This window comes from Megalobrama amblycephala, linkage group LG2 (assembly GCF_018812025.1).
Source record: "Megalobrama amblycephala isolate DHTTF-2021 linkage group LG2, ASM1881202v1, whole genome shotgun sequence".
Classification (NCBI taxonomy): Eukaryota; Metazoa; Chordata; class Actinopteri; order Cypriniformes; family Xenocyprididae; genus Megalobrama; species Megalobrama amblycephala.
The window spans coordinates 14,091,149-14,115,028 of NC_063045.1; the positions used below are offsets into that span (position 1 = coordinate 14,091,149).

General features: G+C 38.2%; 1 protein-coding gene across 2 annotated transcripts in view; it reads left to right on the forward strand.

The window, feature by feature from the left end:
- Positions 1-23,880, forward strand: part of nek7 (NIMA-related kinase 7) — an 80,267-nt gene that overhangs the window by 41,450 nt on the left and 14,937 nt on the right. The window contains exons 5-9 of one of the 2 annotated variants that reach the window (XM_048182907.1): positions 3,847-3,957; positions 7,894-8,002; positions 11,360-11,467; positions 17,024-17,118; positions 17,205-17,824. In XM_048182907.1, the coding sequence (XP_048038864.1) occupies positions 3,847-3,957; positions 7,894-8,002; positions 11,360-11,467; positions 17,024-17,118; positions 17,205-17,300 (519 nt within the window). In that variant the 3' untranslated portion in view covers positions 17,301-17,824. Of the gene's footprint in view, positions 1-3,846; positions 3,958-7,893; positions 8,003-11,359; positions 11,468-17,023; positions 17,119-17,204; positions 17,825-23,880 lie in introns of those variants that run through there. The other variant, XM_048182906.1, reaches the window with a different exon arrangement.

The window sequence follows — 23,880 nt, forward strand, 5'->3', positions numbered from 1 at the left end:
ACAAAGTTGAGAAAATTTTATGCTTCAAATGAGCATAAAGGATTTGTCTTTACCCACATGCTTGGAATATCATTGATTTTTGAATGATTTTTGTGGCAACTGATAGTACAGTGACCTGGCAACCTCCAGCGATAAAATCAATATGTAAGAATTGGGTAGAAAGAAGCAAGTTGACACTTTCAAGCCCCCTGAGATACCTTCATTCCCATGGGAGGAATCGGAGGTGGTGGATGAAGAGGTCACCGTTACGCTCCTTAACGACCCTTTGCCAACCAAATGCGCTGGGGTCAGAGGCTGTCGCAACACTGGCCTTGTTCCTGGTGTTCCTCCTACTCTTCCTGTCTCTCATTCGCCTCTTTTTTTTGTCTCCTTTACACAATAATTTCTACTCCAGCGCTGATGAATTCAGTCGTTATAACCAGCTCACCTCAAGCCGCTAATACGCATTTGTGTGGAACACAGACTCATGCCTTCTACCTCAGCGGACAAAGCTGGGGAAAATATGAAAGAGTCACAAATCAAAATAATGAGGGAGACCGATGTGAGCCGCCCCTCCCCGATGTATCTGTCTATTTGTTTTTCAGTCACTTTTAAACCCTCCCGTTTCACATTGTAAACAAAATTACGCTGTTATGCGGAAATGTTTTGCTTTCTGCATTTTTTTTTTTTTTCTCAACAGAAATCGCAAGCAATTCTGACATACTTGTACAGTTTCCCATTTTTGTAACCACCCTCACTTGGTTTCCTATAATGGATCGATACGGTAATCCATTCGAAGCACAAACCCTCAACTTTATTAACATTTCGAGACTCAAGAGGACTCACTGGGATTATGAAATCGTTCCCAGAACCCACAAGTGTGAGTTGGCATAATATAATTGTCACTGTAATCTGCCTCGTCGTAAACAGAGGGTTGGCTTAATATTGTTCCCAATGGAAAACGAGAGTGAAATTACAGCGTTTAACGTGATTAAAGTCAACATCACGCCGCGTTTCATGTCCGCCACATTGGATGTGCCAGCTAAGGGGAAGCAAGAATGGGGCTGACACCGCCGGCTGCAGTCGCTGCAGCTGTGTGATCCAAAAATACATCTAACGAAAGTCACAGGATGGCGACAGAGGCGCACACGTCCTCCCCTATATCAGCGCGGGGCATGAACATTTCTTTAATAACCCCCTCTGCTGTGTCACAGCGCATAGCGGGGGCCCGACACCCTCCCGTTCGCGAGGGCCTTTGCCTGTCTCGCTTCTCATTGATACACTTGTTTCCTTTTATTTTGCAACCCCCACCCCCAGTCATCTTCAGCGCTATGAACCGATCGCAACTCTGCTACTCATTGACCAACCAACAGGAAACAAGGAAAAGCTGAAGGCTTGGGCTGGAGGGATCGTGCACTGCTGCTGTCTGGCTTCTAATGTTAACATCAGCCACAAGATTCAATGCGTTTTTTTTCCTTCTGTTTATTAGCAGTGTTTGCTAAGGCAAGCATCGCTTTTACTATTGCTCATACGTAAAGGATGTGAACAAACCCATCGCCCTTAGTATTAAACTTTTGGAGCATAACTTGTCTTGTACTGTTTGTGCTACATACATGAATGATACCTTAAAGGATTAGTTCACTTCAGAATTTCTGATAATTTACTCACCCTCATGTCATGCAAGATTTTGATGTCTTTCTTTCTTCAATTGAAAAGAAATTATGGTTTTTGAGGAAAACATTCCAGGATTTTTCTCCATATAGTGGACTTCAACAGCTACCAACGTGTTGAAGGTCGAAATTGCAGGTTCAGTGGAGCTTCAAAGGGCTCTACATGCTCCCTGACTAGGAATAAGGGTCTATCTAGCAAAACAATCAGTCGTTTTCTAAAAACAAAATAAATAAAAATGTATATTCTTTTTAACCACAAATGCTTGTCTTGCCCTAGCTCTGCGGTGCACGTAATCACTTTGGAAAGGTCACAGGTGACGTAGGCAGAAGTACCACGGTAGGGCGGAGAACTCCATCTCATTTTCATGCATCCATCTCCATTTGCTTTGTAACATGATTACGTAATGCGTGGCATATAGCAGAGCTAATGTAAGATGAGCATTTGTGGTTTAAAAAATTTTTTTTTTTGGTAAAATGACTGATCATTTCCCTAGATAAGACTCTTATTCCTTGGCTGGGATCGTGTAGAACACTTTGAAGCTGCACTGGAACTGCAGTTTGGACCTTCAACCCATTGGTAGCTGTTGAAGTGCACTATGGAGAATAATCCTGGAATTTTTTCCTCAAAAACCTTGATTTCTTTTTGACTGAAGAAAGAAAGACAGATCATCTTGGATGAAAGATCATCTTGGATGACATGGGGGTGAGTAAATTTTGAAGTGAACTAATCCTTTAAAGCGTGTGGCTTGAGGTGTCTTAAGTATACATTTCACCTGGTTGTTGATAAAATGCTGGAAAAATCCCATAGGGGCCGTTCACACAGAACGCGTCTTTGCGACTAAAAACGCTCAGGAGTGGTTTTAAAAAAAGCGCAGCATAGAACGCGAGAGTCTCGAGACGCGCCTTTGAGACGTGATGCAATAACGACAATAACGGAAATAATATAAATAGGCAAACTGCAGAATTTACAGATACAAGTTTTGACATGGAAAAAATGAAAATAAGATAATAATGAGCGCCTCCTCCGCCATGTTGCCATTATATAAAATCGTTGTCATGCCAACTTGCAACGCTTGCCCCGCCTCCAAGTTCTTCTGATTGGTCCACTGTTTTGGAACTGACATTGATGAGCGCCGCTGCGTGTAAAAGTTGAAATTCTTTTAACTTGACATGGCATCGTAAAAACGCAGCGCTCATGTGTGAGGCGCTGCAAAAAACGCGAGACGCGAGCGTAACGGTCATGCACGTCCGTCAATCGCGTGTTTACATAGGAAAACAATGGGAAAGTAGCGCATTGGAATAGAAAAATGCGTTCTGTGTGAACGGCCCCATAGACTTCAATTAAGGGAGGGACCCGAGCCATATGTAGAGATTTGAGGGTGGGCTTTTTGACTTTGGACCACCCAGATGACCCTAGCAATCACATAACAATAACAACCACTTAGCAAACATTCAGAACTTTAGGCAACTCACATTATCTTCAAAAAATCTTAAAACAATTTAAATGTCTAGTTGCGAAGGTTGTGCATAATAATAATAATAATAATAATAATAATAATAATTATTATTATTATTATTATTATTATTATTATTATTATAATTGTATGTATGTACATGAAAAATAATTAATCTAATATTACCTATATAATGTTATTATACTTTTTAAAAAGTAATGGCTTTGATCATGTTAAAGGCAGTAATGCAATTATATACACACACATAGTCTTAATGATATTAATAATATTATTGTGTACATATAATTATGTAACTTTACTATTAAACTTTAACAAGTGTATACATTTTATATACACACATCTCTCTCTCTCACACACACACACATATATATGTATATAAATATACATGCACACAAACCCTATTGGACTGACATATTTTTTTAATATTTTGTTTTAAAGTTATTAATCACACTAAATTGATGCATTATTTTGTCAACCCTAACTGTTACATTTTTTTACTGTAATTTCTGGTTGTAGCACTGTTGTTATACGTGTTCCGTTCAAGTCGTTTGGTATTGAAGACGCCAGTGTACCTAAAACACTGTCCTGTTTACCTTCATACAAGCATCTGCTTTGGTTTCTGCTGCCTTCATGTTTGCAGGCTTTTCTGACCCGCAGAGTCTTGTTAATATTTAAACAGTCACTGACACTCTGCCTTTTTCCTCTGTCCCTTCTCTCCACAGCAATTGAACCACCCCAATGTAATTAAATACCACGCGTCATTCATTGAAGAGAACGAGCTAAATATAGTACTGGAACTCGCAGACGCTGGGGACCTCTCACAAATGATAAAGGTAAGGACACATGCCGATTTGTCAGCAGTTTCTTTTTACCCCCCTCAAGAGTATTCCCACCACCCCGGCTGCTAGATGACTGAATGAAGGAAAAACGATCTGCACTGCGACCCTGTTTTTGGGATCCCTTTGGTTATGTTACAAGATTCGTATTGTTTATTAGAATCATGTAGCTTCCACACGTTCGATTCGCTCAGCACATCCCGTTTCCTCCTGACAACCCCTGCAGATTTCATCTACAACCTGATGCTCCACATTTAATGGTCTGCATGTAAAACCCTTCGCTGCCAAATCTCCACCTGCATAAATCATTCCCAGCGCAAACAAAGCGTTTGCAGAAGGGTTGCGTCTGTAAATGAGGAACAGGACGGATTAGTATGACGACGCCTTCGACATGTGCATCATAACGCACGCTTGCGCAAATATCCTGACCGTCAGCTACTTCGGTCTGCTCCACTGCGCCGCTGGATTTCTCAGCCCTTCTGCTCAGAAGCGCTTTAATTAGTTTTATTTTTTATTAAACAATGTCACTCCAAAGGTGTATGCCAGGGCTAATCCCCCCAGCATTGTACACCCGAACATTGAGCCATATGTAAAACAGAGGGTCCGAATGCATAAATTTTACTTGGGTTTTTTTTTTTATTTATTCTTTTTGATTTTTTTTTTTTTTTTTTTTTTCATTTCAGCCCCTTCCTCAATTCTCTCTGTCCATCTCGGAATTCAAATGAAATCAAATGGCCCCTTCATTTGCATGCACTTACAGAATATTGCATGTGCCGTGTTTGCTTTTTAAAGGCACAGAGGGGGCTGCCGCTCTCCCTCATTGACATCAAACAGCCCTCTGATATGCAAATAGAAAGGCAGGGGAAGAATAGATCCACCGGCTTTGTTTGGATGTGGGCCAAGGTTTTCTGGGGCTCGAGACCGCACGCTCACCGCTGTTCTGATCATTTCTGTGAAGCGGTACGAGTGGGGACGAGGCTCAAAATAGGCGGAGTGAGCGTTCGCACAATGAAGTAATACGTCGCGCTAAAATAACCTCTGTTTTGTTTGGTTAATCAATTCCCGACCCCTTTTAACTGCCTCGACAAGCAGGTTTACTTCATTGCTGGTGACTCAATTATTGAGACTGCATGTGAAAAGGTTATAATTACTGAGCCATTTTGGCTAAGCAAGCTTCATTCTGTCTTAATTAATAACGTAACGTCAGATTGGTTTCTGCTTTGAAGCGAGGTCATGCACTCGCGGACCTCATCCAGACTAAACCGACCGCACTGGATGACACCGTACTAAAAGCTTTGAATCTTTGCAGAATTCTAAAGAGGATCATTTGATGCCGTATCACACTCACTGTTTTAGAATGATTAAAAAAAAGCTAGCGGTTTAAGTACTGTTCAGAATTGTCGGCGAGACTTAAACATCTGTTTTATTAAAACAAACGTTGCACTTTGATGTGAAACTGGTAAAACCAATACCAAACACCCTTGAAATCTTTTAAAGAGATTAAATATTATATATACAAAGATTGTCAAGAGATGATTGGTCAGTACAAATATGTGATTTAACAGATATCTCCTGATTTCATAACATGTTAAAGAGTTGGAGTTTGATTCTTTTGTAAAACATTCTTTGTTACTTTTAAAGCAGTAATGAAAAATCATCAGGGAATTACATAATTTTAAAACCCTTCGTTGGATATTGGATTTGATTTATGAGCAAATTATTTCTTTGAGTTTGTACTTTTAAATTAATCGGTTGCTTTGGTTCACAAATTGGTTGATTGATTGAATGATTCATTAGACGGTTGTTCTAAAAATATAAAACTAGATTGAAAATCAAGTCACATTATCAGTGCTGAAACTAAAATTAATAGTTTCATATGGTTTTAGTTCATTTAACTCTTTCCCCGCCATTGACTGAATTCTCTTATGCAGCGCTTCCTTGCTCTTCAAACTGAATTTTCCTGCAATCCATGTTTTCACTGTTATACAGTAGGGGCCACTATTACGCATCTTCTGAAATATTATAGAATCTCCGGATCAAAACACACGCGATGAAGCAATAGAAACAAGTGATAGAAGCATTGCTTATGCACATGTAAGCTATCGTGATCATCAAGCAGCACTTAAAACTGCCTAAAGAAATGTCGAATCCTCAAAGAGGTATAGGACTGTCTGAGTTTTGGGGGTGTTGATGGACTCTATGTACTCAGTATATGTTTTGATCATCATTCTGAATTTGATCCGGATGTAGTCTTTGACAAAAACATAATTTTTCTCTGCTCTTTGATCAAAATGTTGCTTTTTTTTAATGCAACTTAACCACATTCAAAAAAAAATGCATGAAGCTAGAATAAAATGCTTTTTTTTTTCTTTTTTTTTAAAAGCAGAGGCCTGTTCTTTCTTTTGATATATTACATGTGGGGACTATGAAGTTTTTGTGAAAATGATAAAAAATGCTGGCAGGGAAAGAGTTAGGCGTATATACACATTACGTTTATTTATTTATTTATTTAACCAGTACTTTCATGCCCGTTTCACACATGATCTGTTTACAGTATATATGCATTCTACATGTGGTGAAGTATCTGTGACAATAACGACACTGTACACTGACAAAAATTGTAAAGACATGTTACAAAAGATTTTTATATCAAATAATTGCTGTTCTTTTTAACTTTCTATTCAACAAAGAATCCTGAGGGGGAAAAAAAAAAAAAAAAAAAAAAAAAAAAAAAAAAAGTGTTAGTTTCCACAAAAATAGTAAGCAGTACAACTGTTTTCAACATTGATAATAATAAGAAATGTTTCTTGAGCAGCAAATCCTTATGCTAATCCAGCAGATCCTTCAGACTGATTTCTCAGGTCCTTCAGACTGATTTCTGAAGGATCATGTGATACTGAAGACTGAAGTAATGATGCTAAAAAATTCAGCTTTGCATCACATGAATAAATGACATTTTAAATATATTCAGATATCAAACAGTTATTTTAAATTGTAATAGGTTTTCTCAATATTACTGTTTTTTTTGTTTGTTTGTTTTTTGTTTTGTTTTTTATCAAATAAATGCAATTTTTAAAAATTTTACCGACCCCAAACTTTTGAACTGTACAGAAAGTTGAAGCTTGACAAAAGATGGATGATAGATGGATAAGTAACATGTTTACCGTTTATTTTAAAGTAAAATTAATAAAGTGACCTGCTCTTAAAGGGAAAATAGAAATAGTCCTCTTAAAGGCTTATACCATAAACTATTACCATCACTATCTGTTTAGGATAAGTGCTGGAGTACAGCAAACTTGTCTTGAGCATCCTTAGTTTAAACATACAATATCAACTAATTAATATTCAGTATCGACCGATTAAAATCACAAATGTCAGCAAAAAGAAATGTTCAAAATATATTGTGCATCCATAATGTAAAGATCATGTTGGCATTATCTAATTGCATTCTGTCAGATTGATGGAGACATTTTTAGTGCTTGTATGCCGTAATCTTCCTAAGCATGTGTGCATCTTGAAAGTCTCCCCAAATGTTTGTTTCCCCATGAGGCTCCTGCTGTACTCACAAACTTCAGATGTTTTCCATTGCAGTTGCTTCAAATGAAAAGGGAAGGAAAGTTTATTGAGGGGTTTCAATCTAGAGCCTGCATCAGATTATAGGCAAACCCAGAGCCCTTCACATTCACGGTCACTGCTTTAAACCTTCCAGGAGTCCATGCTGAGCTTTTGGGACACTTTACATCTTAAGACATCTTAATTTCCTTAAACTGTATGTTCCAAGTAGTCAGTTGAGCTTTTTGACTGCTAAAGATATAAAATAAAATGTTGATTAAAATGAAAATGAAATGTTGATTGATTGTTGGTTAACGAAGATTGCATGATTTTTTGAAAAGTCTGTGCCGCCAACATATTTATTTATTTGTTTGCCTGCAGCATTTCAAGAAACAAAGGCGGCTGATTCCCGAGAAGACAGTATGGAAGTACTTTGTTCAGCTGTGTAGTGCACTGGAGCACATGCACTCCCGCCGTGTCATGCACAGAGGTACACGCACAACTCTAGTGACGTACACGTTGAAACAGACTTTTGAGGGCACATATTCTACACTTCGGTGACATTTTATTGTATTTTGTACATTTTAAAGACATTGTTGACCAAAAAAGTCGATTTTTCTATTGTCAGTAGTGTAGCTACGTATGAAGCACACAAATTTGACAGACCAACTTGAACCCACTGCAAAATATGCTTGGGGAAGTCTTCGACATCTCAAGCAAAATTGCATGGATTCCTAGTAAATTACTCTTTGATTTTGCCCGCTAAAATTTGATGAACAACAGTAAATGTGACCCTACCTTTAGAGTAAAAAAAAAACTGCTTCTGTACCTTTTAAGAATTATGTATGTAAATAGCTTACGTTATTATTGGCTGACTGCCACAAACTTAGACTTTTGTTAATTAGGAAGGACTGATTTGCTAAAGTTTCTAAAGACTTGATAGATTTTGATATGTAGACACGTTTATGTGCTTGCGGAGGAGCAAAACTATTTTGACTAGTCGTTGATGTGTTGTCTGAATAACTAGTTGACTAGTCAAAATAAAATCAGCATGAAACGGAAGTTGCGAATGAGATCCTTTTCACATTTCCGGGTTTCTCAGAAGCGGAAGTCGTCACAGTTGGGTAAAATTCTATATGAGAGAATACATTTAAATATATATTTTTTGTGTTTCCATTTGCTCAAATAGCAAAAGAAAAACTCCACAACAGTGTTTTCACAACTTTCATAAGTAGGGAAAAAATAGAGAGCGATTGATAACGGCAGTCAGAAGAGAGAAAGATGCCATTTTTATCGTCACTCCCATAGCCACTGTATTAGAAACACCCTCACAGCAGCGTTAACTAGTTTTTTTGTAATTTGATGCAAAGATAATATAATACTAAATATATTGTTATAAATGAAAAGAAAGAAAGAAACAAATGTAGGACGGGACTTGATTTTGTCCATCAGGAATTGATTGGATGGTTGGCTTGATGCGGTTTGCTATTGGTCGATCTCATGTGAGTGACAAGTTGATCCCGCCCTCTTGCCAGTAAACACATCATCAGTGAAGAGAAGAGATGTCGCTGCAAGAGTGAGGGAAGTTATTTTGATTAAAAATAATGATGTGCACAGATAAATCAATAAATACTGCAATGTTCCATAAAAACAAAAAAAAACAAAACAAGAATTGTCATTTTTGATTTCATGGTGACTTTAAGGAAGTCTCATTTAATTGGACTTGTTTTAGGTTTATCTGTCTCCAATTAGGCAGACTTCTAAAGATGCATTCTTGTGTTCAAAACAGCTAGACAGAGTACCAAAAAAAAGAAGAAAAAGAAAATACAAATATAAACTAGTCAAACTATTAATCAAATATTCAGTTGTTAGATGACTAGTCGACCATCTTGACCTATCACTAATTGGGACATCATTGGCACCCCACTACATCATCCTTGTGTTTTATTGCATATTATGAAGAAAAAACTTGTTCCACTTCTCATCTGCTTCTCATCAGCTTTGAGACGAGACTCTCAGGTCTTTGCTATGCACAAGCTTGACCAGACACACTGCCGAGCGCATTGCATCATCCTCTTGCCATTTGAAAACAAGCAAGATGACGCAACTGTCCGTGGCGACCCGAGACAGTCTTCCCCAGTTCCCATGTATTTATGCAACTTTTGTCGAAGTATTGTAACATACTAGACCTGTGTGAGTGTGTGTATCGGTAAAGGTTACAGCAGGCCATGGGTTTCATTCAGATTGTTTCCCTTGTTGATTGTAAACTCCAGCGGTGGGGGTTTTCACAACACTGGCAGTCAGTTCAGAGCTTGTTCTTCTTAAGCACCTGGCCTGTATGTATATGTTACTGTTGGAAAAGTTCATGTCCAGAGGTGTCTGACATCAAACACGAGCACATGCTTCCTGCACCGTCGTGGTCTCTTGAAAGTCATTTGAGTCAGGGAGATGCGTAATACCTTGCTAATGGTAACCTTTCCGTTAACCTTTCTTAAACGTTTCCTAACATTTATATAGGCTGTTTTGTTTGCTTTGTGGATCTGAGTGTTTTTTTTTTTTTCTTTTCTGTCCTACTGGTGTCGCTCTGTTCAATCTGATCAACAGGTTCACACACAATCTGCTCCTCCGTGATGCTTTGAATTTGAATACTTGTCATTCACAGTTACATGTCATTTAGGGCTCAAAAATAAGGAGTTGATGGAAAAAGTGCTGTGTTGCCACTGAAACTTTTATAATTATTGATCATCCATTTTTATGCCTTGAAAACCTAAATGTTTGCTTATTTATAATGTTCTACTTTGCTGTTGCACATTGATTTGCTGATTTGAAGTGATAATGTTATGTCTAGCTATGAGGTTATTGAAACTGCAAAAAAGACTCCCTGAAGCATTAGTAAGAATGTATTGACAATTGTAATCCAATCTTTCTTATTTAGTTATTTACTTCAAATCTGTATAATTTTTAGCTTGGTGCAAGTTCTTTTTTTAATGAAAGAAAATTGTATTGAACAAAAAAATGAAGACAACAAACAAAATGAAAAAGAAAATATTTACATTAAAAATGGATAATAGTTAAAGGGATAGTTCACCCAAAAATGAAAATTATGTCATTAATTACTCACCCTCATGTTGTTACAAACCAAGTAGGATTTCCGTTAATCTTCGGAACACAAATGAAGATCTTTTTGATGAGATCTGAGAGCTTTCTGTCCCTCCATTAACAGCTAAGCAACTGAAGCTTCAAAAAAAGTTCATAAAGAGATCGAATCCATATCAATTGAGTGGTTTAGTCCAAATTTTTTGCTTTATATGAAAAACAGTTTTTCAACAACTCGCACATCAGGTAAACGAAAGCTCATGCATGTTCGCTTTACGTGCGAGAACCAATGAGGTTCATTCTCGTGTGTTACGCAGCACTTTTGAGCTTCTGTTTATGTTTGCTGATCAATGTTTATGTGTGAATAAAAGCCTAAATTAAGTCCGTTCATCATATAAAGCGATCAGGTCTCTTTAGAAAATTTGGACTAAACCGCTCAATTCATATGGATTAGTTTTACGATCTCTTTATGAACTTTTTGAAACGTTGAAGTGGTAGTTGTGTAGCTGTCAATGGAGGGACAGAAATCTCTCAGATTTCATCAAAAAGATCTTCATTTGTGTTCTGAAGATGAACGAAAGTCTTACAGGTTTGGAACGACATGAGAGCGAGTAATTAATGACAGAATTTTAATTTTTGGGTGAACTAACCCTTTTATTCCCTCCACCCCTTCAAAAAAAGTGCTGAAAATGAGAAAGGCCACAGATTCATGATGATCAGTCACTGAAACTCTCATTTACTCCCTCCACAGACATTAAACCTGCTAATGTCTTCATCACAGCCACTGGAGTGGTGAAACTGGGCGATCTGGGCTTGGGGCGCTTCTTCAGTTCCAAAACAACCGCAGCTCATTCTCTAGGTAAGTGCTCCTCCCTCCAACCTCCTTGTTTGTGTCTTTCTGTCCTTTGTGGAAAATGGAAGAAATAAGGATTGAATGCAGCTGAAAGGACCTTTAATTACTCAGTAGGGCCCGGATGTGTTTCATTAGTACTGGCTGCGAACAGAACCATGTGTCTGTTATAAAAAAGCGCCTTTCCGACGGCCCCTGGGGCCAGTTGAGAGCAAAGCGTGCCAGTGGCTGTATCCATTTCATTGAGAAGTTGGCCTTTCCTGTTGCCTTGACCTCTTTGACCGCGCTCCACACATATGATGTCTGGATGAGTACAGGGTCTTGAATCCCTAACGATGCTAGGCCAGGGCACCCTATGGTGACAGAGCAACTTTTGGCCGAAAAGTTGCCCGAGGAGGTGCAGGTTTATATTTGAGATGACCTGTTGTTTAAAATCTCATTTCAAGAGTATACAAATTTGTTAACAGCTTGTCTTCAGCTTTACAGATGTTCGTATTGCTAAAAAAAAGCCTTTTTTTTCACCGTCAAGGTCAGACTTTATGCTGATTTTTAGTATAAAGTATCTTAGATCATATTAATATAATTAAGTCAATTATATTTATTTATTTAATGTAATGACACTGTTAAATATAGTCTTTAAAAAGTTTTAGTTCTGTGATTTATTTTTAATTTGTTTAGACAAATATTATAAAATAATGGAGAACCCAAACCATAACTAGGGACCAAAATATGGAGACGCTTCAGTGTTATGCTAGTGAGTTTTGGCACAAATATACTTGGAATATTAATATGATCATAATTTTGATCTAATTAAGCTTATTGGACTTCTATTTCTGCATTTATAATTATTAGGTTATTGCTGACAGGTTACAGTAAACACAACACAATTAGCACACCAGAATAGATTTAACTATCTATTGTCTTGTATTCACAAACTACAATATGAAACGGAATATAAATGTCATATAAATGCATTATGTATAGGTAAACTATGAATCTGTGTGTAGGAGTATAAAATTATGCTTTATGTCAGCGTGATGATGAGTATGATGTTGGTGCAAACAAGAAAAAACACTGAAGATGTTTTGCAAGTGTCTAGAAATAACCTCAAGTTCGCAGCGTGTCTTACATTGCATACTTCCAGCATTCACCTTTACTGAAAACAACACGCATGCATCCTGAAAACCTGAACTCACAGCGCCCTCTACAGGGTGCTTCGCTCCCTCATTCAGATGTTTGGCTCCTCAGGATGAGCTACAATCTCCGCAAGGGCTTAATCAGGGCTGTCCTTAATCATGTCTTAATGGCGCCTGCGTCACCTGGGAACCGGTGGATCCGGACGACCACATCATCCATTCGCACCTGCTCCTGGGGCCAGTGCCACACGATATCATTTACAGACTGCCATGTTAGGGATCCCTAACAAGGCTTTTTTAGGACCCCAACATGATTTATAACCGTTAATGCATTGGTGTATCATACCACCGCAGTTGCACTTGTCTTTTGTAGAGTTATCTACCTAGCTACCTCCCTACCTACTTATTTATTTATCCGAGCGCCTGGAATTCTTCTCTCGGGATGCTTTAGTATTGACAGTAGGAATGTACAAACGAGCATAAAGACGCCCAGGTAGGTACAGCACACGTGTGTGTGTGTGTGCGCGAGAGAGAGAGAAAGAGTCTCCTGCGGTTCTCTGTCACCTGTCCCGTAGGCTCAGGCTCTCCATACGAAGGCTGAAGGTTGAGCCGTAGCAGGGTATGAAATTCATGAGTGTCTACATGGCAGGTTAAATTCACCCATGGGCAAAGAGACCTTCGATCTGTGTCTCCCTCAGGGCGGGCAGACCAAAGCTTCCCACTCCCGTTCTCTCTCGCTCCTCGCAATCGCTCCACCTCTCCCCCTCTTCGTTTCTCTCCCTGCATGGGGGCGGTTTAGGGTGGAGGGTGCAGGGTTGCTTCGGTACGGTTTGGGGGTTGACAGTTCAGCCTGTAATGAGACAAACCACCACGGTAGAACTCTGGGATGCACGTTGGATGGAGGTCCGGGAAGTGCCGTTCCACGGCTGTCAATTCTTCTCTTAAGAAGCCGAGCCCTAGCCTTTTAACTCCGTCTCCGAGTGGCACTGCAGCCCACAGATACAAACAAAGCGGAAGACTGAAAGAAAGGAAAGATAGCTCTTCTTTACGTTTCCTGCCAGAGGCTTCCTAGCCTTTAAATTAAGCAGGGTGGTGAGCTGAATTGAGGGCTTTTTAAGGGGAGATCGGAAACAAAAGAAAGTCGAGGAGAGAAATAACAATATAATGGATAATTAAAATAAGGAAAAGCAAGCTAATCCTGAACCCTCATATTCCGCAGTTAACGCAGAAAGGACGTTAATTACATGCTAGCATCTCATCTGAGGGTTTTGGGATGACAGGGAAATCTGTTCCGGCTCGGAGGTCTGAGAAGTTAACTGGACCAAACAGATTTTTCTTTTAATCCCTCACTTCGCACAGTTTACACTTCTTTTTTTGTAATTAAGCATGTTTGCGGATTTCTGTGTAATTAGCGTACCGTTGAGAGTCTGTGGTAATCTCTTCTTTCATTTTTTTGTTTGTTTTTTGTTTTGTTTGCCGTACAAAAAAAGGATATCGGCCCAATACTCAAAGAATGCACTGTAATATCATAATTCATAATAATGGGAATGAGTCCCCATGCGACTTACGATTTATTTGCATAAATAATGCACTCTTAATTTGAGTAGTTGCTCTATAGCACCAGGCTTTTATGAAACTATTAACATTAAAGAAGATCCTTTTCAAGTTTCTAATGATGGATGTCGAGGCACTCTATTGAAATGGTGCAAATTTCTATGCTCCAGGTTACTTTTTCACACCTCAAAAATTTTTTAAAAGTTAAACATCTTTAAGTAGTTTAGAGTTTTCATTCCTGCAAAAAGTTTCAAAACAAGTTGATGTTTTAAAAATGTTGCCCTGTTTTTTTTTTTTTTTTTTTTTTTTTTTTTCCTGAGCAGCCCAATATAGCAACACTGGCTCGACCAATAGCATGCATTTGGGGGCGGGACTATCTGTTTGTTTGACCAGTGGCAGATGGGTGGAGTATTGTTTGGAAACCAATTTCAAAACATTTGTAATCTTTCTTCTTTTGCAATTCTTTTTAATGCCTCTAGTGATGCAGAAATTCTCTTTGGCTTCACAGATATATTTAGGGAAACACAATATATTTCTATCCTATTGGTTATGGAACAATATTCCCAATAAAGGATTTTTTTTTTTTTATTCTTTAATTGTACATGCTCATTTTGCCTATTTTTATATTTAGATTATCTTTGCTGTCATCTAACATTTACTTGGTTAATCTTTAAAAACATAAATCATCCCTATGTCTAATAATGAATTTATGACTATTGAAATCAATAATATTCATCAGTCAGATCCCACTGATGCCATTTGGAATTTCTCAAAGGTCATCTGTTTCACTTTCCTCTACTTTTATAAAAGAAAATGCTTTTAACGTATAGGTCGGGTTGACACACTGATTGCATCATAGGGCGAGACGGTAGGAGGGCAGGGCCACGTTTTTACTTCGTTTTTCTCAGCAAGTGTTTCAACCTCAGCCCCACTATGTGTCCAACCATCCTGACACTGTTCGGTGTCTAGACGTTTCGCTTTGGCTCTTGTTCTCACCACCTGAGACTTCTTAACGCTTTGTCAGATCTGAGCTGTTTGTGCCAAGGCTAAACTTTCGTAAACTGCGAGCATTTGTCAGAATGTTTTTTTTTTTTTTTACACACTTCTTTTTTTCTTTTTTACCCCTCCCCCCTCTTTCTATCATCAATCTTTCACGGTGGATGGCTGGTTGGCCACAGTCACTGAGCAGTAAAGAGCTTGTCACGGCTTCAGGGAGTACAGCACGGGGAGTTTGACTGGCCTCTTGGGTCCCGCTCTTCTGCCTGATGGCTATTAGTCACTGCCAATTACCCACAATTCTTTGCAAGGCCACAGACTAAGCGACCTGACGCTCTGCTCAGTCTCACGTCTGTCACGGTGCAATTCTCAGTGCCTTCCAACATGTGCGACATCATGGCACGTAATTGGTGTTTACCTCTGGCAGGTTTCCCAAACATTTCCGCTGTCTTCCATTGGTTGAGCAAACCGATAGTCCCATCCCCAACTCACTCTTGGTTATATTTTAAATAAAATACACAAGTGACTTTCAAGAAAAAACATTTTGAAGTTCTTTGATAAATTCAAAAGGCAAGACCAAAACCAGTATGCGTTGGTGGTTAGCCGTCATGCATGAGCCCTGCGCTGCAGTGTGAAATCATCAGATAGGACCTTGATTTTTTTTTTTTCTTTTTCTTTTTTTTTTTTTTTTCTTTTTTTTCCCCCTGTAGCAGAACTGGTAGAACCATTTGAAGACAGTTTTGGTACAGTGGCTGTTTTGGTTTTATCGAATTTCAAAGACAATCCAAAGTACAAGATTGGAGAAAGGGAAAAAAAACACTGTGGATTGATTTAAAGTTTCATTTGGCCGTGTTGAATGGCTTCTGTTGTAAATCATTGAGGTTCTTTTGTAATGAGAGGTGAATGAGAGATTTTAAATCTTCTCGAATGTAAGCTGAGATTTTCATTCCCCAATACACATACTTGCAGTCTGCAAGCTGCCCCCCAGCTCTCTAAACCACCTACATGCACTCATGAACATTCACAGCACTTGGCACCATCTGTAAAAGTTGTTCTACAACTCCTAATCTGAACGTCAAACTACTACTGTTCCCAAATTATACAGGTTTTGTTCATATTATTGTAACATCATACATTCCAAATCAATGCATTTTTAGTGTAGTAATTTGCGTGTGTTGAGTGCAATTTCTGTTTAATATTATAGCAGAATAGCTCAGTTCCTTTGATGTTGTTTTTAAATATCGAAGCTAAATAATAAGTGTAAATGTAATGTTTGTAGAAGTAAAATGTTCAAAAGTGGTAGCATCACTATTCTGAAACAGATTTTGAAATTCTTTCGGACATCAAAAAAAGATTATTGACCGGAAGTGTTTTTGTTTCTGTTTTTTAGCTGGGTTTTTAGTGAAATCATGGTAATCAAGAACTGTATGTGCTGATTTGCTGCTCAAGAAACATTTCTTATTATTATCAATGTTAAAAAGCAGTTGTACTACTTAATATTTTTCTTTCATGATTATTTGATGAATAATAGAAAGCATTTATTTTGTATTTTAATTTTATAACATTGTAAATGTCTTTACTGTCAGTTTAATGCATCATTGCCAAATAAAAGTATTAATTTCTTTGAAAATTGACTCCAAACTGTACAAACTGTTAAAATGTGTTTTCCTCCAACACTGTACACATGCATCGCTGAGTTTGTTGTTAGTAACCTCTCTTTAGTCATCTAAAACTCCTCAGTCTGAAACCTTTGTCAATGAAGCATCCATGGATGAACTCCTCGCATAGCAAACCAGACAGCCTAACTCTCTCTCCCTCTCTCTCTCTCTCTCTCTCTCTCTCTGTCTGTCTGTCTCTATCTGTCTTTTTTCTGTTCCAGTGGGCACCCCATATTACATGTCTCCCGAGCGAATACACGAAAACGGATATAACTTCAAATCTGACATCTGGTCGCTAGGCTGCCTGCTCTATGAGGTAAGGTATAGAAACCCATCCCATCACTCCCCCTTCCTCCGTTTATACAGCCCAGCCCTCCCTAAATCTCCCTTTCTCTTCCCAAGCTTCTGCCAGCACTGTTCGTCTCCTTTTGTGAGACGCAATCCTACACCTCGCGGTCTGTCATGAAAATTACAATATGGTTTTGTACTCTGAGGTAAATGGTCTCCGTGTAGGATACCTGGAGTATGTTCCCAAGCTGATGAGGAAATTTGAATGACATTTACATGTGTTTTAAATAACATGCACCGCTCTTGCTACGAAATGATACTGACTGCTTTGATTGGGCTTTAATAGCATACGTTTCTCGAAGACACAGCGGACCAGGATCCATTAGACTCAGAGCAGCAGTTTTCTCTTCAGCCCTTAGTCTAAATTGAAGATGAAGTTGCAAGGGGTCACCAGTGTTTTGGGGATGTACATCATGTTTGGACCTTAAAAGGACAGTTTACCCAAAAATGAAAGTTTTGTCATTATTTACTCACCCTCATTTTGTTCATGTATTGCTTTCTTCAGAAAAGAAAGTACATTTCTAAGGAACATCCTTGCCTCTCTTTTCAATATAATAAAAGTGAATGTGGACATAAGTCATCCATTTCAAGACTTCGAAAGTCACATGATAAACTTAAATTTAAGTTGTTATTCATTAAAGAGTTAGTTTACCCAAAGATGAAAATTCTGTCATTTATTACTCACCCTCATGTCGTTCCACACCTGTAAGACCTTCGTTAATCTTCAGAACGCAAATTAAGATATTTTTGTTGAAATCTGATGGCTCAGTGAGGCCTGCATAGCCAGCAATGACATTTCCTCTCTCAAGATCCATTAATGTACTAAAAACATATTTAAATCAGTTCATGTGAGTACAGTGGTTCAATATTAATATTATAAAGCAATATTCATTTCAAAACACTGCTTTATGAAGCAGTGTTTTGAAATCGGCCATCACTATGTCGTTATTTTGTTTTTTGGTGCACTAAAAATATTCTCGTCGCTTTATAATATTAATATTGAACCACTGTACTCACATGAACTGATTTAAATATGTTTTTAGTACATTAATGGATCTTGAGAGAGGAAATGTCTTTGCTGGCTATGCAGGCCTCACTGAGCCATCGGATTTCAACAAAAATATCTTAATTTGTGTTCCGAAGATTAACGAAGGTGTTACGGGTGTGGAACGGCATGAGGGTGAGTAATAAATGACATTATTTTCATTTAATAATCTTTGCCTCCAGATCAGGTTTCGTCAATGATTCAGAGTTGAAGTTGAGAACCAAATCAGCCTAAGAATGATTCATTTGTGCATTAGACATCGCTACTTCTTGCTCTCATAAATGCACCAAGAAGTGCATTTGGTTATCAACATTTTTCAGTGAATAACTGAATTTTATAAATGATTTTTGTCTGTTCAGAAGAATGCAAAGCTTTGGAATCATATGAACCATTTTTTATGATACTTTAATGTGCCTTTTTTGTCATTTTGAAGCTTGAAACCATTAAATCACTGAATGCTTGAGGTGAATCTTTGGGACAGTAAGAGTAATTCACTATATTTTGATATCGGCAATTTTGATAATTTGATACTTGAATTCATTTAGATCAACAATTAATTGAGTATTTTTTTAAAACTGCTTTGATAGCAGTGGTTCTCCAACTCTTTGACTCTAAGGCCCAAGACAATATTTGAAGGCCCTTCTGTCTAGGTTGATGTGTACCTCTGATGCTTCTGTTGTATTAAGAATAAATAAACTCAAATGTTTTATAGGATTCTTTAAATACTTGTCCTAATGTATATTAGACAAACTATTTCAGACTGTAACTGGTAAGTTACTGATAAGTAACTGAAAAAGGAATGCATTTCTCAATGAAGCATCCATGAATCCATGGAAGTTTCATTATTTTGAAGAAGAAAAAAAAAAAAAAACAGCTTGGATATTCAAAAAAAATTCTCCTTTTGCATTTAAAGTAAGTCTTTGAAATGACATGAAGTTGAGTAAATGAGAAATAATTTCAATTTTCATGGGAACTATCCCTTTAAACATCAGATCTTGTGTGAGTTCTCGCGTAACAGATCTTGCGAAATTGCCGATCTCTGTTCAAAAGTGGTCATTTTGTGTTTTCAGCTCTGGTTTCCTTGTAACCAGGTGACTGGGGCCACCTGGAATGGGTAGCAGCAATTCGTAAATGACACGATGCTTGATCCCACGGGATGCACTGACTACCAAAAACTGGTGTATAAACACGCAAGCAGGCACAAGTTCACGCTCGCACAGTGTGGAAATAGATACATTGTTAGTCCGGTACCCGTTCTATCCCTTCAGTCCCCTGAGTGTGTTTTTTCTCCACTTCGTCTTTTTGCCTCTTTTTTGGGGGGAAAGCTAACCAGTAGCTACACCTCCCAAAGTGCCTGGGGCTGAAAAACAACCATCTGAGTTCACCGCTGCTTGGAGACAGTGTTTCTTGGCACTAATTAGTCTCCCATAATGCACCAGGCCCATCAGTGTGATCAGTCCGCCCTGCTTTAGCAGTGGCCATGGGTCAGCCAAGTGCAGGGAGAAGGCAAACGCGGAACAGTTGTGATCTCTTAAGCTTCTGTTAAAGCCAGGTCCGGGCTCGGCCTCGAACAGATCGGCGCTGTCGCCCCCTGGTACAAGAAGACTTTCATCTTGTCCTGCTTCCAGCAGGTCATGTGACCTGGAGGGGGGTGAGGAGGTGATGAATTGACATCTGTTTGAGTGACAGATCTGATGATCGGCAAACCCGTCGGCAATTGCTGTGATGTTACTGTAAAGCTGGGTTTTTTGTTTTTTTTTCTTCTTAACAATAACCTTGGAGTCTTTTTTTTTTTTTTTTTTTTTTTTTTTTTTTTTTTCATTATTAAGAAGTTTTCAGTTGATCATCTTTTTACTGTTTACTAATTGAAACATAAAAATGTAATTAACTTGTATATTTTCTTATATTGCATTTCATATATATTGCATTTAAAGGTGCCATAGAATTGAAAATTGAATTTACCTTGGAATAGTTGAATAACAAGAGTTCAGTACATGGAAATGACATACAATGAGTCTCAAACACCATTGTTTCCTCCTTGTGTAAATCTCATTTGTTTAAAAGACCTCCAAAGAACAGGCGAATCTCAACATAACACCGACTGTTACGTAACAGTTGGGATCATTAATATGTACGAGCCCAATATTTGCATATGCCAGCTCATGTTCAAGGCATTAGACAAGGGCAGCCAGTATTAACGTCTGGATCTGTGCACAGCTGAATCATCAGACTAGGTAAGCAAGCAAGGACAATAGCGAAAAATGGCAGATGGAGCAATAATAACTTTTAGTGATATTTGTAAATTCATGGAGACAAGAGCCGTCGCTATTTTCATTTTTAAACACTTGCAGTCTGTATAATTCATAAACACAACTTCATTCTTTATAAATCTCTCCAACAGTGTAGCGTTGGCCCATTAGCCACGAAGCACTATCAAACTCAGTCAGAATCAAATGTAAACATCCAAATAAATACTATACTCACATGATCTAATGCATGCATGCAGCATGCATGACGAACACTTTGTAAAGATCCATTTTGAAGGTTATATTAGCTGTGTGAACTTTGTTTATGCAATGTATATAGAGTCGAGAGCTCAGGGGCGGGGATCGCGACAATTTAAAGGGGAAGCAGCCTGAATCAGCACATATTTAATGATGCCCCAAAATAGGCAGTTAAAAAAAATCCATGGGGTATTTTGAGCTGAAACTTCACAGACACATTCAGGGGACACAGACACATTCATAAAGAACAATTTAAGAAATATTTTACAATAAAAAAAACAATAATTGTCTACTGATTCTTTTAATTAATTTATTATGCAATTTCATAAATTGATTATTAAAATTGAGTTGAATCACAACATTTTACAACCTGAACTAATCTAAAAAGTATGTTAAATGTTAATAAGCTATGAAATAGTTAAAAAAAAAAGTTAGTTTCGAATGATGTAATACTCTTATCTGTATGACCAGTAAGCATTTTAAAGGATTAGTCCACTTTCAAATTAAAATTTCCTGATAATTTACTCACCCCTATGTTATCCAAGATGTTCATGTCTTTCTTTCTTCAGTCGAAAAGAAATTAAGGTTTTTGATGAAAGCATTCCAGGATTATTCTGCTTATAGTGAACTTCAATGGCCTCCAGAAGGTTGAAGGTCAAAGTTACAGTTTCAGTGCAGCTTCAAAGGGAGATGAGGAATAAGGGTCTTATCTAGCGGAAAAAACTAAACTGGCGGCGTGTTCGTTCCGTAAGTAGAATAGGAAAAGTGTAGGACATACACCGTAAGCGTTTTGAAGAATGAGCGGCTCACTAGATTGAGCGGCCATGTAACGTGGCTAAATTTAGGCTACTACTTGTTTCAAATAAGTCATATTTGAGGTTGACGAGTGATAGGCGAACATTTGGATTTCCTGCCCAACATACCACATAAACCCAGCCGTGTTAACAATCTGTCCGTTAAGGACTGCGTGACTTTGCCACTTCCTGTGGAGATTTTTTTTTTTTTCTTAATTTGTTCGACTAAGTCTCTTCTAAGCCAAAATTAAAATTTGTTCGACTAAGCCTCTTCTCGTTGACTGTTTAGTGAACTATTAGGGGGCAGCCCCATTTTATTTTATTTTTTTTTAAATAATTTAATAGATGGGACAAAAAGATATTGTCATATCATTGACCCAGGTACTGTACATATAGGCCCATATATTGTGTGTCCAGATTCATAATTTATTTTGGTGTATGTGTAAACATTGTCTTGGTAGACAATCGAAAGCTATCTGCAGTCCTCCATTGCAGTGCTGAACTGTTGAATTGGTAATTTGCAGACTTGTGCCATCTTCCATTGATCCCCATTGATCTATTTTGTGTGAAAGGCCTATATGTGTGCCTGTAATTCCTTTATTCTGAGAGCATGAATCTTTTAGTCGATCTGTTATGAGGGATTCGCGGGGGTGGGGGCGGTGGAAGCCGTTGAGGTTGCGAGGCCTCGATTGAAAATCATCAATATCTGTGCATTGTATTCCTCCATATGCATCTGCTATTCCGTTTGATGCCGGCGCTCTCGGTTGGAGCTCATTTGGTCAGCTGATGTGGCTTGCCGGCCATCCTGTGATGAATAGGAGGGGTGCAGGACAAGGCCAGAGTTGGAGTTGACTCCCAAATGGCCTTCACGGCAGACGGGACACATGCTCTCTGTGGCACATCGGTCAATAGCACTGCACTGTACGCCACGGTCCATCTGCATTATTGACCGCTCTCTGCAATATGGAGGAAACGTGTGGTTTTGTGGCAGGTGGAAGAATTGAGGGTCATGGGATCTGTTTGGGTGTTTAGTTGGGTAATATTTTGGCCGTTCAACAAAGTAGCCAATAAAAGTTTTTAGTAGGCTGGATGCTAACTACTATTAAACCAAGTTATACCAAGTTTTTGCAGTCCTTCTCTTCACTTACTTCCTGAATAGGTCAGCAGTTAGCTGGCTCTGTTGCCGATATGAATGAATATTTTGAACTTTTAGCATCATATTTTGCAATTAATAGCATTTACAATACAAATATTTATATGCAAATCTGGTAACACGGCTAGTTCAACTTTATTGTAAATGGTAAGATACAAATTGTTCATTCACTTCAGTCAGTGTTACCGAAGTACCTTAAGTGGCTTTAATCTTAAACTTTTTCAGTTTTCTTTTTGATTTTAGTTTAGTTTAAGTTTGAGTGATTTTTATGTATACTTTTTCTGGAGTTCCTTCGTAGATTTTTATATGCAATTTTTAATAAAATAAGTTTATTTTAATGAATCTTTTGGATGAATAAAGCAGTGACCAAATCTTTTGGTGAAAAGATTCAAATAATTTAATTAACTGAGCTGAATCATAATCCCTACCACTACTGTTCAGTGATTTTGCCTTTCAGTTGACTCGAATTTCACCTTGAATCAAACCACAAATTTTTATATATCCTCTCCTGTATTTACCTTCCCCCAACCATCAAGACCATTTCCTGTGGCTGTATTAGCCTATGATATCCTAACCCATCCTTGGAGCACTCATGCAGTTGGTTTTGGTGTTTGGTTTTATGACGCTGAAAATGAAAGGTTCGTCTCGAGCCATCCAGATGGCCCTCTCGGTGTCCTCGACGTTTCCGCCTCGCACCATCTCCACTCTCTATTAAAGACAGACCGAGTTCATATTGGTGGATCTCTGTGCTTACGGTCTGGCTCGGCCTTTTGAAGTCCTCTTAAACCTCTTCTTAATAGCCGTTCTCGAAGGTGTTTCGGATTTATGTTGGCATAAATAAGAGGCAGAGACCATTGCATCTCCCTTCATCGCAAAAACACGAGGCCAGTTTTCCTGCTCCAGGTTTTACAATTAAAACTGTGAAGTCACATTTTTGTTTACGACCATGTGTTTTGAGTAGAACTTTGGAGTGAAGTGACTTAGAGCGTTAAAAGTAAGCAGATTAGCATGCACACTGTGCAAGAAGAGTGTTGCATTTTTGATATGTAATGCTAATGATATTCTTTCATTAAATAAGAATGCTTAGTCCGTATTTGGCGGGATGCAGCGTAGCACTTCGTTTTCAGAGCTCGGGAAGTTTATGTATTCAATTTTTAAAGTATTTTTGCTGATTTTTTTTTTTGGGGGGGAAGTGTTATCCCACACCTGAAAAGTAAACAGCCATCAAGACGTT